Raw genomic sequence first — 17,641 nt, 5'->3', positions numbered from 1 at the left:
TGACACCTTCATTAGAGGAAACCATCCACTAACCCAATACGCCAAAGCATCTTGACCGTTGATTACATGAATAGCTCCAAAGCAATTAATCACAGCCCATGACATAGGAGCATAACGCAAAGCAGTCGTATTGAACTTAACCTTCAGCAATATAGAACTCAATTTTTTATAAAAATTGTGATCATCTCGGCTATGGAATCCATTATTTATTCCACAACTACCACCAAAAAAAGAAGCATCTAATTCCTTGGTTTTGTGACAGCCACTAATGAGCAAGATGTGGCCCCCATAGCAAAGTCCAAAGTCAATGGAATTGCCACCAACATGCATGACTGTTAAGTCCACGCCTTTATTCATGATTACATGCGCAGCCCCATTTGTTGAAGCATGAGTTTGGCCAACATCAAACCCCATTAGATCACTTGTATTCACACCAACAGTGTGTTCTTGCTCCACACCAACATCAACAGGTTCATGTATTGTGGATTCTTGGTCGGTCGAATCAAGAGATTGTAGCTCCTCTTCTGTCATATTCTCAAAAACCCCTTGCAACCTTGAGAGCTCTTCATTCATGGCCTTGTTAGATTCAGCCAAGGCCTTGTTAGATTCAGTCAAGGTCTTGAATTTCTTTGAAATAGCCTCGTTAGATTCTGTCAAGGTCTTTACCTTCTCTGAAACTTCATACACCATTTGTCGTAAATCTTTCAAGATTTCTTGCCGGTCATATTCATCCGTCTCAAGATTGACGGCTCTGATACCACTTGTTAGGAATCTAGAGGTTCCTAATGGGGATGAGTATGAATTGTAGGGGGATTGATGGGAATTGTAGAGAAATTGACTTAATTCGAGGTAGTCACCCTCTATAGAGAAAGAAAGATTAAGAGAGAGAAAGAGAGATGCACTAATGTACTAAGAAATTGGTTTATTCTTCATTGATTCTAATGTTGGATTACAATCATGTATTTATAGTAGACTAGCTCTAATCTCATTTGCCACATGGCTTCATCCTATTGGTTCTATTATTCTCCATGTGCATTAATAATTCCTACATGTGCTAAATGTGATTAACATGCTTGTTATTGTAACTAGCCCATGTGCATTAATAATTCCAACATGTGCTAAATGTGATTAACCATGTGCATTAATAATTCCAACATGTGCTAAATGTGATTAACATGCTTGAAATTGTAACTAACTAACTAACTAAATCTCAATACAACAATTATTATCCATATTCCTAACATCAGTCCTTCTAAAACTGTGTATATTTACACATTTGCTTCAGTAATAGTGCATATATACATGGTTATTGTAGCTGTGCATACTAATATTTTATTAATTTCACAATTTCGCACTTTTTTTTTCTCTATCTTTTCCGTGTGCAAAACAAACTCAGTCTCAAACTTCTCCTCTCCTCGTCTTCTTTTTCCTCAGATACACACAAACACACGCACACAAACACACCCATACAAACACATCCACACAGACAAATCAACATAGAGATACACAAACACACCCACACAGACAAACCAACAGAGAGAGAGAGAGAGAGAGATTGGTGTTGGTGTTAGTTGCTTGTGTATCAGTGGATCGGTACTGGTGGTGGAGATTAGAGTTTGTGGGTCGATGAAAATGGGTCTAAATGCTTGTGGATCGGTGTTGGTGGCAGAGATCGGTGCTTGTGGGTTTTGATTCTTGTGGTGCTTGTGGTGGAGGGTTGATTTGACTGTGATAGAAAGAAGAAGAAGAAGCTACTTGTGGAGGGGAGGTGATCTGACATGTGAAAGGAAGAAGAAGAAGAAGAAGCGGAGGAGAGACAAAAGATTGGTCTAAGAGAGATAAGGACAAAGATAAAGATAAAGATAGAGAGATAAGTACAAAGACAAGATAAAGAGATAGGAACAAAAGAATAATGATAAAAAAATTATTATTTAAATAGAATAGATTGTAAAATAGATGAAGTGATGTGGGTGTTTTAAACAAGTGGTAGTGTAAAATTGAAAAAGTAAATTCTTAGTGTAAAATAAATGGAAAAATTTGGCCGAACTGATGCAATTTCTCTGACCATTGCACCTATTATACCCATTTTCTCTTTTTTTTTTTTTATGAATTGGTTTTGAATTAGATTGTTTTGCATGCTACATTGTGTCAGAAATAGTGATCTACTACTTTCAATGACCAAAACACGGATCTATCATCAATGACCAAAACACATGTTAGTATCTTGTTCCTGTCTCATGTTTGTGAGAGGGCTAAGTTGCACCAACACGGACATAGGTACGGATACGACACAGGGTACGAATACGAGGGTACGGAAATTTTTGAAAAATATGGGTACGACACGGCGTAGGTACGAGAATTAAATAATTAATTAAATTTTATATTTAGACATATTTTTTAATATCTTTAGACATAAAATATGTTTATGTCTAGAATTTAAATTATGTAAGAACTACAAATAAGTAAACTAACACCCAAAGTAGTACAATAATACACATAAAATGTTTAGAGTACAAACCAAAAGTTTAAATAGGCTACATTTAATATCAAACTAAAAACATAAAAGGAAAACAAGCTTTAAACTTTCAATATTACCATAGAACTACAAGTTCAACATTAAACTAAAAACATAAAACGAAAACAAGTTTTAAACTTTCAAGATTATCACAGAACAACATCATCGTTATCAACTTAGTCATCATTCACAACAAGACTTATCCTCATCTCTAGCTCATCTAGTGTGAGATGAGCAATCTCAAGCAACTCAGGTCCTCCAAATGGTTCATCCCAAGTATCTCCACCAATGTCTCACTTCTTAGAGTTTCCTTTAGTGTACTCTTCCATCCTCCTTGAAAGAAGTCGAAGATTAGAATGAACAAACACTAAATCTTCAGCACATTTAGGAGTAATTCTATTCCTCATACAATGGATGAAGCCATATGTACTCCAATTCCTCTTAGCACACAATGATGAGCAAGGTTGTCCAAGAAGCTTTAGAGCTACAGTTTGAAGCATTGGTAACTTGGACCCATAATTTGACCACCAGAGCATTGGATCGAAGGTCCACCTATCATCCATGTTATCATCATCATAAGCCATAATTCCTGTAAACAAACCAAACTCCACTGTAAGATTCTTCCTATCATCAAGATTAGAAAAGAATCTTTTGAGGCACTTGTTTCTCTCCCCAAAAATTTTAGCATCCTTATGTGGCGTAACACTTCCTCTGACTTCCTCTGACTTCCTCAATCCATTGATTAGTATAATACCTAGTTAAAAGCAAATAAATAAGTGCAACTAATGAGTTTAGTTTATTTGTTTAAAAACGCCTAAAAGAATACAAAAGAAAAGATTAAAGAGATAGAAAAATTACTTCGGATTCAAGGAGTGGGCTAGGTAATGAAGTGGTGTGCAATTTTTAGTCCACCGTTCAATGAGTATACTGTGTACCACCTCATAGAATGGAGACTCCTCATAGTCTTCCTTGCCTTCATGCCGATATGTTTCTTTCTTCACATTTTCTATCATGGAATCCCACATTTCATACACCTTATGGAGAATAGGTGCATCCGTGTCAGCCACTCGAAGCATCTCATAAATAGGTCCTGTGAATCTTAAAATATATGCAACCTTATCCCACCACAAATCATTCAAAACATAATCCTTCACAATTTGAGCTTTTCCTACATCATCTTCTCTATATGACATCCATTACTCACTAATGACCATATTTCGAAGATGCTATTTTACTTGAAACAATCTTTTAAGCATGATGATTATTGAAGCTAATAGGCCAAGAATGTACTGATCCCTTGGGTAAATTAACCAATTAATTAGCCAAGTAAATTAATTAAGTCAATTTAAGATGCAATACGCGTGGTAGCATAAACAAATCACCAAATAACTAAATGCAGCGGAAATTAAATTTAACACGGGTGATTTGTTTATGAATGGGGAAAACCACCGAGACCAAACCCCACTAGGTGAATTTAAGGTTACCACTCCCGAGAATCTACAATTATCAAAACAAGCGATTACAAGTAAAAGAATCCCATTACTTTATACCAACCTACAATTGAACCCTTACCCCAATACACAATTAGACTTGTAATGTAGTGACAATATCTCCTTTCAATGTATGGCTCCCAGTAGGTGATCACTAACCAATCGATGCACAGATCCTAGTACACGGCTTACACACCAACTTAAGAAGATGTTGGTTGCAAAGTTCTTCAGTTCATCCACACGATGAAGATCAAGAAGCTCTTTGGTTACAAAACCCTACGGCGTACAAACGCAACAATTTCTTTAAGAAAAAGATGAACTAGGGCAAATTGTCTCCGGTTACAATTTAAGTGAATAATCACTTTGCATCAAGTTGCATCCGTTTTCATCAAATTAGACGGCCTTTAAAATAATCCTTATATATGTCTAGGGTTGCGAGAAAAGAAGCCCTCCACAAATAGCTTGGATATGTGTGACAAATAGATCTAGAAATCTAATTTTCGTAATCCTCGATAGATAGGTTATCTGTTGAGCTATCTGTCGAGTTTTAAACTACAGCAATTCTTCACTTGATTCTTGAATAGATTTGCATGGCTATAACTCTTGACTTGAACAATATGTTGCTTGAAGACTTAAACCATCTTAGATCTACCCAATTACAAGTAAAGTGTATTTTGTCAAAGGATTAGTCAATTCTAAATGACATATGTTCATAACAAGTTCCACATATGTTCTAACAGAAGCAAATCGTGTTTCAGCAACAGCAAATAACTTCAAAGGGGAATATGAATTAAAAATTGCTAATCTCATAGAATGATTTGTGATGAAAATACGAATGAAAGTTGCCTCATCTGCAACTTGTGCAACCCATTTACATTCATTATATGGAACCTCATTCTGTAAAGAGTTCTTAGGTGCACATATATTCCTCAAGGCCAAATTGAGGGTATGCACAACACCAAGTGACCAAAATATATGAGGATATTTAGCTTCAACAATAGATCCTGTAGCCTTCATAACAGATGCATCATCAGTAATAATTTGGACAACATGTTGATACCAAACCTCACCAATAATCTTTAAAAACAAGTCAGAAATGAAGTGTTTGTCTTTGTACTCTTTGGTACCATCAATTTGATAAAAAGTGGTCATTTCTCTGATGTAGCCATAAAATTGATAAGTGACATTTTTTGAATATCTGTTTACCCATCACTTACTATGCTTAAACCCTTTTCTTTCCAAGTTTCTTTAATTGACTTCAACAACTTCTCAATATGTGCCCTCTCTCTATACAACAGAGTTGTTCTTAATTTATTATTAGCTACAAATTTGATCATCTCAATCCAATACGGGTTCTTAGCAAAGTGAAAGGGTAAACCAGCATAATAAAATGTCCTAGCAATAAGAGAATCTAATTGCTTTTGACATTGATTGTTAAAAGCCTTCTCCAAAGGAGAATTCCCAACCTCTTTTTTCTGAAAAAATGGATGACTTGTAGTTGTACTACTCTCACTAGGACCCAAATTAGGACTACTAGCAAAATCAGTTGGTAAAGACACTAGCTTAGGCTTCTTCGGTCTATGCAAATATTCCTCATACGCATCTTCTAATTTCTGCATTTCATTTTGATTCTCATCTCCAACCTTAACACATGCTTATATTCCAAAATTAGGCAGTTTTAACATGTGTGCCTTCACTCTTAAATAAGACCCCTTCAAAGTTTTTTCACAACAGTTACATCTAAAACTAGCATTCCCACCACCACCACTTACTTTTTCTAACTTTGTAACACGTTTCCATAGAGGAGTAGCTGACTCAGTTGATTTTTCACTTTTAGTATTCATTTTAGTAAAATCACCTACAATATTTAACTTTAATAAATAAATAAAACTATAGCAGGACACGCAAAAACAAGAATCACTAAATTCATAATAAACATTATAATTTATAAGGAAAAAGGCTGAGTAAAGAAACAATATATATATATATATATATAGACATACATACATACACACAATATAATATAGTGAGAGTGGGTTTAAAAAAAACGCGTGAGAAAGAAAGTTATAAGTAACACAGTAAAGGAAAGAATAAAATAGATAAAAGAAAGAAAAAAAAAAAAGAGGAAGAGAAATCACAAAGCAGAGAGAGAGAGAGAGAGAGAAGAGAAGAGAAGAGAAGGTCAGACATGTCCACGTCAAGAGAGAGAGAAAGATCAGAAGGAACGAAGGGCACGACAACTGCCTATGGAGCTCGCCGACTTGCCAATCTGCCCGATCTAGCACCGGTGAGAGATAGAGGGCAAAGGGTAGAGGGAGGGTTGGGTTGTGGGTTTCAACTTTCACGGTAATAATGTCTCAAACTTAAGCTTTTTTTTTGTTTTAAGGTATATCACAAAATCAACGGTAATGATTTGTCCATCTGTCAAAATCTGTGAATTTTTTTTTTCACTGCTGGCATGTCCACTGTGTTGGCGCCGTGTTAGAGCTGTGTTGGAAAAAAAAAAAAAGAAAAAGACACCACTTGGTCCAGCGAGTCTTACTGGTATCGGTGTCCGACACGTGTCAAACACCGGTACATTACCAAAAATGGTGTGTCGCACCTAGTGGGAGGCATGCTCCATATGTCTTTCCCAACAACACAACATAATAATAAATAATTCCCAGTGAACACCAGCTAAAAACAGTCAGATTTTCTCGTTTTTAAGTACTAAAACATGTTAAAATGTATTATAAGCTAATGATATTCAACAAGAAACAAAATATTTATGTTGTACACACAAAAAAGTAGGTTAGATCACATATCCCACATATGCTTTCCCCCTCTAGGAAATTTTTGAACTTATCAAAAAGTGAGAATTTTTCTTTTTTATCCGCTTGCCTCAGTTGCCTGTCAATATGTCGCTTCTGGGACTAAGTTTTGCATGTTAATAAATGAATATTATGCATGGTCCTCCCCAAGATACATACAAATGGTTTAAATCATCCAAAGATGGTGAAGACTTTTGAGATTTTGAAGAATGGTGTAGGTTAGTTACATCCACACCATTTATACTTTACATTTCTGTTGTGTTTTTGTCCTAAGAGGACCATTCATTACCTAACTCTTATGTTATCTCTGTTGCAAAGTCTTAATTAGGTCAAGTCTTGTTCACTCTAGCTATTTAAGGTGATTAACTAGACCCACTTCAGCGTCAGAATTTCCAGTCTTTAATTCAATTCTCCAGTTCAAATTCTATAGGAATATTTAAGGTTCAATTAACCCAAAAAAACTTTAAACTTGGTCATCATATTGGTCTCTTCTTGCTTATAATCAACTCACTTCTGGCATTTCGGACATTAATAAATTTATGATCATTCTTTGAACCATCGCCAGACTACTCTTTGTCTTCATTTAAAACAAACGAGAAAAATACGATGAACTGAATCTGACTAAAGTAATATTCAGGAGGCACAATGAGAAAAAGGAAGGTGAGAACAAAATGAACAACATGATGTAACAAAAAATAAAAGAGGCACATTGAAAAAAAAAATGAATAAGATTATTAGAAGGCAGATTTAGAGACATGCTAATGAAGACGTGCAAGTAGAGATGAGAAAAATCAGAAAAGAGTTAAATTGGGTGGAGAAAAAGTGATTTTAGCCGTATAGTTTATAAAATACCTTAGGGCATACATTAGTAAACTATTTTATGAAACCTTTTTATAAGAAAATGAAAAAATGACTAACTTTTTTTTATAGCTTTTTTAATTTTCGATAAAAATTTTCCTAAAATGAATGATTAATATAATCGGACCCTATTTTTAATAACAATCTAATCATTTTATTTGATTTCTTTTAAAACATTATATTAAATCCATTACAAATTATACTTTCATTTAGTTTAACAATGGTGTGTGCCATGTGGGTGTGCGTGTCAATATATATTCGATGTTAATTTAAAAACGGTGTATCAGTACACACCGGTACCGAAATATTTTATTCTAGTAGTCAATTCGGAATGGAATTCAAAATCTTGGCCTCAATTCAAAAATTGTTGACATTTCAATTCCATCAAATATTGATATACCAATTCCAAAAGTGCTAATGCTCTAGCCCCCTTCCATTCCATTAGTCAATCCATAATGGAACTCAAAATCTTGATCTCAATTTCAAAAATTGTTTATATTTCAATTCCATAAAATGTTGATATCCCAATTCTAGAAATTGCTAATACTCCGGCCCCTACTTACCCCTCCTCCCTTCTCAATCAAACTCCTAGCTTCGTCCCTGTTTGAAAGTGAGAGAACTTGTGGACAAAATAAATATCTGAAGGGCTCGCTTTCATCTGTGGAACAGCATGCTTGTACAAGCAAATAGGAAACTGACGGGTAAAGAAAATTTGTAAATCAATTCAATTATGTCCTCCCAAACATTTCTGAGTATAGTTTTTGGTAGTATCTTATGTGGAATGGAACAATGGTACGAAACTACATTCAAACAAACTACTCTTTCACAGTAGGTGGGACTTCAACATTTACGAGTTTCACATGTTACAGGTGGGATTTCAATATTTACGAGTTTCACATGCTATGAAAGGAGAGTCTTTCAAAGGTACTCCATGAGATACCTCCTCCGTAGAAGTCCCCATTATAAGCACTGTTGAAAACAACCTATGTGGGCACTTGCATGTGTTAGAGTTCTAACTCAATTATCAACTACATAAATTATGAAAAAATATATATGAAAGAGATTTATATATCTATATAGAGATATTCGAAAATATATCAGTGTAGACACTTGCAATGTAATATGGTTGAGTGTTACCAACATAAAACTATGAAAGCAACGTAGTACGCTTTTTTACTTTTGTTTGACAATTGAGCATCAACTCCTCTAGATTTTTATTTTTTGTTTTATGAAAACCAGAATAAAATTAAAGGAAAATGTTAACAAGCACTGCTTGTTAAGGTTTCTCTTTTTGTGTTTCACTTAAAAAAAAAATTATCAAAACAATTGTCAAAAAAAGTAAAAAAGAAAATTGCCAAAAACTAAAAGACTGTCAAAAGTTGAAAAAATTATCCAAAAATTTACCTAAAATATGTTGTTAACGGGCACCTTACGGTGCCCGTTAACACAACCCAAAAATAAATAAATTTATGGACCACAACTTTTACTTTTTGATATAATTGTCACAGTACAGTACCTTATTCTTATAGGTATGAACTTAACGGTACCTGCGCGTTTGATTCTATTAATGTATATAGGACCTATAGATGGCCGTTATACCCTTTTATAGGAAAAAAAAAAAAAAACAAAAAAACAAACAAAACAACAACAACAAGAAGTCATCAAATTAAATAATGATAAATTATTTATTTCTACTGATAGTGAAGAAAGAATTATATGAGTTTTTAGATGTTATGTTTCCCCCTAACGTCAATTTCCAATCACTTTGGCATCAACAACTTTAGGAACAAAAGTTTTTCACAACTTTCTTTTTTAATTAATAATTACATCATAAAGGAGATTGAGACAATGCCAAATAATGAGTAATAAAACTCTTAACAATTTAACAAAGTTTGTTGTGGTGAATGTATCATAGAAATAATGATGATATGGGTCAATATAATAATAATATTACACTAACCTTTTTCTTCTTCTTCTTCTTTTTTTTTTTTTTTGAGAGTATTGAAATTTCCTACATACAAAATATACTCAACTTGGCCTATGCCCTTCCCTTATTTCCTTCGCATTTTGTGCTTGGGAGGGACCAATTCGCTCAAATGATGCCATGATATACTCGATCCTTTATATTTATGACTTGATATCTTAGCAAGTTGTGAAAAAAATTATCTCTATTCTCTCTAACATTGCTCCTTTGAAATCACGTAAAAATCAATGGTCTTAGTAATCTTGATAATACTTATTTTTTCTTTCATGAAATGGAAGTTTAGGACTCATTAATGTGTAAAGTCATCATAGACACGTGATTTTTATAGGTTAAGGTCGGGGTGGAGCTTGTCAGTTGTCACATTAATCTCTCTTCAGATCCTTTACTATAGGCCAATTCAACCAGTGTTAAGTCAGGACTTTAGTTCAGGAGGGCAAGATTAAAATAAAGCTAATCTAAAAAATATTAGTCAATATTTATAACAAAATAAATAATTAATTGTAAACTAATGTAACTGTCAAATAAAACCTAATATAAATGTAAATCGTAATATTTAACTGTCATGCATTACTGTCAGTTTGTACGGTGCTATTACTAACTTCAGTTTAAAAAAAAAAAATTCCAATTACGCCTTCAGTTTTGGTTGATTTTACTTAGTATGCATTTGGGTTAGAATTAAAAATTTAAATTATTTCACTATTTAACTTATTTTTGCTACTATTCATGGGCCCATTGCACTTTTTGCACTATTCATGAGCTCATTGTATTATTTCAACTAACTTTTACCTTTATCTACAGTACTTTCAGCAATAATTTTTCAGTTTCAGCAAAATAAGCGGAATCCAAACATACTCTTAGAATGGAAAAGTATTATTTTTTGTAATTATTTTATGTTAGGAGCAAGACATAGGTTGAAGCATACAGGAAAAATGTTTTTTGAGAATTTAGGGAGGGCAGTTGGCCCCTCTCGTCCCCCTGGCTTCGGTGTTGCATTCAACTGTCATGCATTGATCAAATAATAACCACTAAAATTTACGAACCTTTTCTTAAAAAATATTACAAACTGAACTATTATAATATGAATATTGTTGTGTCTATAGTATTTTTTTTTTTTTAAAAAAGGAATAAGCGTAACTTTTAGTGGGAAAAGTGAAAAATATATATGAAACAAACTTTTGACTTTGTCAGGAGCTTTTTGCAATGAGACACTTGGTAGAGAAGATCTACCAGGAAGCAACACACGAAAAGCGGAAGTAGGCATTACTGATAAGGCCTCAAGTATAAATAGCAATTCATTCTACAAAGAAAGGGACCATATACAATCCAGAATATACTGAAGATCATTTGTATTTAGATCCTTGGGAGATTTATTATTTCTTAGGCTTCATAGAAGACTTTTTGCTTGTATGTTGCCTCTTTTATAATTGCGATCTTGTTTAATAATTACTAGTTAAGTTTGATGCAATGTTATAGTGTATTTATATTTGATCTGATTTCATACTTGCTTTGAATCAATTTTATGTTAGACTGATGACTTGGTCTTTAATCTGTTGTGATTGCTACAATTAACTTTACTTTGAGATGATTTACTTCAATCTGGTTCACTTCAAAATGATGTTATTCGAATAAGTTTAGTTAGATTAAGTTTATTTCGAATAAAAACACTTGAGCTTAGTCTATGTAAGAATCAATCACACCAAATAAGTTTAATTTACTTCAAATCAATGGCAGTAGAGACAAATTAAATTTGATAATTCAATTTAGTCTTTTAGGAACTTTAGTCACTTAGGGTTTTTCACTCTTGTTGTTAACTCGTGCATTTTCCAAAATCCAATTAAGTGAGGAATTTATAAACCCTAGGCCCTAGTCTTTGAAGTTAGATTTTCACTTCAAGTTAGTTTCAGCACCTTAAATTTCAATTTGAGCAACCTGCAAACATTAATAAGAGACCAAGGTTAATCTAAAAGTGGTTTATAATCAAACACCTAATTCTCTAGAGTTTGGAATTTTTTTCACAATTCATTAATGTGATAAGTTATGATTAGAGCAATTTCATTATCACAATTCATATTGGTTCATCATTTATACTTTTTTCACTATACATCAATAATAACATGTCACATTAAGAATTGTGGAAAAAAAAATATATATATATATATATCTATAAATGTATTGAAGTCTCAAACACCATCTCCACAAAACTACCAAACATTCCTCCCTCAAAACTACTAAGAGTGCTTTTGTACTCTTATGATGTTTTGAGTGATAAAATTGGTTTATCACAACCCCCCCCCCCCCCCCCCCCCCAAAAAAAAGTGTCATGTTTGTCACTAAATAATAAATATTGGAAAAGCATTGCATGGTGGAAGGAATCATTTTTGTTTTTGTTTTTTATATTTTTAGAAACAATTTAGTACAGGCAGAAATTGAACCTCAAATTTCTATTTAACAATCAAAAATTTTAGTGGATTCCAGTTAACTCAGCTGGTAAAGTCTCTGATAGTTGTATAAGAGATTTGGGGTTCAATCCCCGCCTACACCAAAAACTGATTGGTGTCTTGGTCTGATAATAAAGAGCTATTTTCAGAAGCGGACGTCATAAGTTAAAACTTTCTAAAAATAATAATAAAAAACTTTACTAGTTAAACTAATTTGAACCTTTTTTTTTTTTGTGTGTGTTTAAAGTCTAGAAGAAAACAATAATTTATTCTACCAAAAAAAAACAAAACAATAACTCTCTTTTTATTTCTGCTCCTTCTTTGTGTGGGCCTATGATTGCGGAATAAGACTTAAACCGAAGTCCACAACTTTACCACGCTTTTGTTAAAAACATTGGGACTAAAGGGCCGAATGCAACTGGACCCGACATTTGACCAGCGCAAGCCCAAAGTAGTAATGGATCAGACCCCCTAAAAATTGTACCACTCTCTTGTTGGGCATGAATTTGCCTGTAATCCTTTTTTTCTTTAATTTGGAGAGATAATTAACTCCCTAAACATAAGGTTTGTGACTAATCAAAAATTATGTTAGTTTTTTTTTTTTTGTTAAAGTTTAATGGATCTAATTACATAATTTGCACCAATATTAACAAATCAAACATTATGTTAGTCTTTTTTGTTAAAGTCTAATGAATCTAATTACATAGTTTGCACATGATAAAATTATTGATGATGTGATGAAAAAAAATGTAAAGGTGATTACATTTGTTAGTCTTTTTTAGGAATATTAATAGAAGGTTGGATTTGTCACAAGCCTAATATCTTGGGAGTTAATTGTTTAAATCAAAATTCTAAAAACCAAAATAACACAAACAATCCAATGATATTTTTTGTAAAGGAGATTAGCTAATGGTATTTTAAATTTTATTACATATAAGTCTATAACTGATGGATTAAATTTTAAATGTAACAAAAAAAAGTAATTGAAAATTTCGTTTATTTTCTTGTTAATGTATCATTAATCACATTCATTATAATATCAGATTGTAAGTCTTTTGTAATAATATTAATATTACATTTAGTAGTTTTCTTTGTAAAGAAAAACACTTGCTCTGAATTCAAACCATAGTACAATGTAAGAGATTCTCTTAGTAAATCTCAATTGGTATCAAGGAATCATAATAATAGAACTATATACAGAAGTACTAAGAGTCCAATTGAAGAGAAAGGGTGAGATCTGTGGTCTCCTATTGGGATTTAAAAAACCAAATGGGGATTCATTAATCAGATCTAGAATGAGGTGGTTAAGATGCATTCTTTTAAGTAGTGTAAATCATCACCTCTTGTGCTATGATGGTGTTAATCTTGAATTTCTCAATCGGGAAACAGAGGATTCTTGTCAAGAGCAAATGATCTTTGGTGGGTGAATTCACTTTTGAAGCCATAATCTTTGCAATTATCTTCTAAGAAACATTTCAGGGACTTAAAGAAAATAAGTTGTCGACAGTCGAAGCCTTTCTTCCTTTGAAATCAAAGTTAGGTTGGTGTGAATGATTTCTCTGAATACTTCAAAGTATAAGGATCTGCCTTATATATAGATAGACAGCACGTGATGTGACAAGTAACTTTACACTATGGGCCTAAATTCATTGGATTTATACTCTTAACAACTTCCACTTTGTGAAAAAATCTTATGACTACAGCTACCACTTAAAGATAATCTATGTTACAAAAATGTTTTAAAACTAATACTGACATACCGCACGACTTGAAAATTTGTGGGACTTCATTCTAAAGATTAACCCTCTGATTTCTTATCTTCCACCAATGAAATAGAGCATAACATGGAGTGTTTATATATCATCGTGTATCACCGGTTGAATTATGTCTGGTATCTCTAAAGGAAATACAGGCTATGAGGAAGTAAAATTTTTTTTTTTTTTGAAAATGTTTAAAAAGCTCTATCCAATTTCCTTCTTTTCTTGCTCTTTTGAAAAAAGCTCAAAAAGCTTTCTCCACTTCATTGTACACCTAGCCTACTAGATAGAAAGTTTTTTAGCTTTAAAAAAATTGTATCAATTATTTAGTAAAAATGAGCATTGTGTAATAATTATCTTGAGAAAAATTCTTTTGATCAACAACCATAGAACTTTGAAAACTTAAGTACTTTGAAATATGATTTTTTGGCCCTTAAAGTTTGGAGTTTTATTTTGGCTATTTATGTTTCAAAATTTTCATTTTTATCATTTATGTTTGATTATGTTTTCATATTAGTCATGCTGTCCATTTTCATCATTAAATACTCTTCACATTTAAATTTTTATGAAATATTAGTTGTAAATTGTTGTGAAATGTAGAAATTTTGTTGTTATAGGCAGAAAAACATATTATGAATAGTGAGATTACTAACGGAAATAGATAGCAATGCCCATATGAAAGCAAAATTAAAAAAATAAAGGATTAAGATGAAAATTTTGAAAATATAAAGGGTCAAAATTAAAACAATCCAAAATTTTAAATATGATATTTTTTAGTCTAAGAATATATTGTTTTATTTGTTTTATGCTGGTACTGTTTAGCGACCAACAAGTGGGGAACCCATCACAGATATTGGGTGCCATTTTCTTTTCAGTATTATATCTACTTATTTTGTACGTTACATTGAAGATTCATGGCCTTTCCCTTTTCCATCTGTAAAAATAAAGCTGAAAGAAAGCAGTAGGGCCTTATTCTGATTCATGAATAGATTGATGTTTGGCAAAAAAATAAAATAAAATAGAGAAAGTCCACTCATTTTGATTTTTGGAGAACTAAATTGTGTTGGTCACATGATTAACTTGTACTTGGTTAGTAAGGCCCACAAAGATATTCTTCAGGATTCATCATTATTTGACATCATTCTTTCATGCATAAAACAGGAGTACTATATGATTTTCCTTCAACCATAGGAGGGAGATCAAAATATTAGAAAAGGGGGGACTATGAAAATGGCAAAAAGCTCTCTCTCAAATCTAAAGGTCATAACTAAATTCATGAACCTAATCCATTGCTTGAGAGTCTTGCACTGAAAGGGCATGAGCATGACCTTGAGGGCACTTGTGAGTTCTTTTTATTACATTTATTTAGTGAATTGTGACTTTGTGACCTTTACATAGAAGCTTCTTTGGCTTCCTTTCTTTTCAAAAGACAAGGTGTGGATAAATGACAAGGTTGAGGATAATCTGACTCGTTTCCGTATGCAATAGGTATTGGCTTTTAAGGTTTAACCAGCAACATCTACTTTGGAGGCTTAATGGCTTATCAAATATATGATAACTACTAGCATCCCCCTTTTTAACTTTTGTTTTAGGGTCTATGTTCTCCAGTCCTAGGTTAAGTGTATTATAATTATAAATTGTACAAACTGATAAGACAGCGATTACAAGTTTCAGGTGCCAATTTTAAAGAGTGGAGATTGGCTAAAATTTCATATCAATTCATAAATTATGGACCCAAAAGTTTGGACTCGAAAATGATGACCTAAGCCCCATGTTCATTTGTGCATGAATACAGGCTTTCTTTGAATGGAAGATATTGTCAGAAGTCAACACAAGAAGTTCATGACACAGAAAATATTGATAGAAATCAATAGAGCTACATAAAATTTCGTGACTTGAAAGGATTTATCATGAGAATCAAAAGTCATCGCTCTGTGACCATTGCCAAAACCACTTTTATTGTTTAGACCTTTCATTAGTTATTCTTTATATTTATGGTAAATTTTCTATTAATTTAAATGTTAGAGTAAGGTCTCAAGTTTTTGGAAGTCTACTAGAGACTATAAAGTTTGACTTCATAATTTTCTCAAAATTTAAATTTTTTGATAATTTTTTCAATTTTCTAGCATAATTCCGTGCTTAACTTGAATTGGGGTGTTTAGGCATCTTATAGCCTTCTTAGGCATCCTTTGGAGTTTTCTAAGGGCCTCCTGAAGCCATAAATAATCTTTCTTTTTCTTTTTAAATAATTTCATTGCAGTCTCTAAGACAATTCAATTTTATCAATAGTATTTAGAGAGAGTTTTTACTTTTTTCTTTTTTATTATTTTCCTATTTAAATAAATGCATTGTAGTATCTAAGACAATTCAACTTTATCAATAAAAGTTATCATGGGTTTTGGGTGAAGTGGTGTACTTTTGTGCTAAAACCCGTTTTCCTTTCTTTTGTGTGTGTGTGTTTGTTTCTCAAAAAAAAAACTTTATCAATAGTATTTTCAGAGTTCTCTCAAAAATAAAAAGTATTTTCAAAGAGTTTTTACTTCTTTGTTTCTTTTTTAGATTGCAAATTCTCTTTTTGGATTCAGGATAATCTTCATAACTTTGTCTTATCCAAGATTACTCAAACCTTTATTTTACCCAAGATTACTCAAACCTTTATAATGAAAAAAAGTTTTGGGTTTGAACTTTTAGATTTTAGTGGCCTTCTATGTGATGGGGTCCTTATTACCGACTAATCCTTCAACATTAAATTTGATTGTGCTTTTCCATCTAATCATTTGGTGTGAAAAAGGTTTTACATCAATATATAGTACATAAGTATTGTTAAATCCATTGAATGAAAACATTTATTTTCTGTTTTTGTTGGTCTTGATTAATGTTATGTTTGTCGCGTGATATTTCATTTCCCGTAAAGACAACGCTCTCCCCCGATTTTGAATCTTCTGAAAGCAACAAATACCATATTGGGAAAGAAGAAAAAGGGGAAAGGGGGAGGTTTCCATTAGGACAATCAAAGGGTCAATTTTTTTGTATGGTTTTGTTAAGTTGGAAAAAAAAAATTGAATTATATAATTATTTCTTATAGTTTAAGAATTTTTTTAAAAAAATCAATTAAAACCATACATTTTCTGACTTTTACAGTCACTTAGTCACTATCAACTAATAGTAACAAAAATTCATAAAAGTGGTGACTAAAACCTAAACATTAAAAATTTCCATGTCAATCATATATGGTATTTTGTCACCAAAAAAAACCTTATAATGCATCCTTAATGAAATTTTTTTTCTCCAAAAAAGTAATAATAGATAAATACATTTTAATGAATAAAAATACCCTATTTTTAGCATAAATTATAGTTTACCCCTTCAGGATTGGCCCAAGCACAATTTAGTTTCAAATTTTTTAATTTGTACATTTGATTTTTTAAAGTTAGGATTAAAATGAAAATGATAGGTTTTGGCCCAATTAACAAGTTTATCATAGGGGATGGCACTACTACAAATTTTTTTGAAGATATTTGGCTCCCTAGGTACAATGTTCGCCCTATGTTATCTCTAGGAGTGTTCACCAAACTACATAAATCGCACCAAAATTGCCTGCAAAATGGTATAACCGCACCGCATCACAAGTAACAGCACCACACCGCACCACATGGTGTAGTGTGGTTTGCGGTTTTATTATAAGAAAACCGCACCGCACTCTCTCTATATATTAATATATTTATTTATTTTTAATATTAAATATATTATTAATAGTTTAATAACCCTTATTTAAAATTAAAAAATAAA

General features: G+C 32.3%; 1 protein-coding gene across 1 annotated transcript; it reads right to left on the bottom strand.

Moving 5' to 3' along the window:
• Positions 1–2,808: 2,808 nt before the first annotated feature.
• LOC142616690 (uncharacterized) lies at positions 2,809–5,849 on the bottom strand. The gene is made up of 5 exons (XM_075789488.1): positions 5,778–5,849; positions 5,223–5,648; positions 4,744–5,082; positions 3,444–3,630; positions 2,809–3,269 (listed from the first exon to the last, which is right to left on the bottom strand). The coding sequence occupies exons 1-5, from the start codon at positions 5,847–5,849 to the stop codon at positions 2,809–2,811; spliced, it is 1,485 nt and encodes a 494-aa protein (XP_075645603.1).
• Positions 5,850–17,641: the final 11,792 nt, after the last annotated feature.

Source organism: Castanea sativa, chromosome 11 (assembly GCF_040712315.1).
Source record: "Castanea sativa cultivar Marrone di Chiusa Pesio chromosome 11, ASM4071231v1".
Classification (NCBI taxonomy): Eukaryota; Viridiplantae; Streptophyta; class Magnoliopsida; order Fagales; family Fagaceae; genus Castanea; species Castanea sativa.
Note: the sequence above shows the minus strand (reverse complement) of the source record. Positions and strands in the feature narration are given on the sequence as shown.

Bases quoted from the DNA above. Each gene is read 5' to 3' on its own strand.
- LOC142616690 (XM_075789488.1), bottom strand. From the start codon at position 5,849: ATGAATACTAAAAGTGAAAAATCAACTGAGTCAGCTACTCCTCTATGG. The intron at 3,631-4,743 runs GTTAGAACATAT...TGGTGGGATAAG, and splicing joins CTGAAACACGATTTGCTTCT to GTTGCATATATTTTAAGATT. The intron at 3,270-3,443 runs GTATACTCATTG...GCTTTTAACTAG, and splicing joins ATTCTATGAGGTGGTACACA to GTATTATACTAATCAATGGA.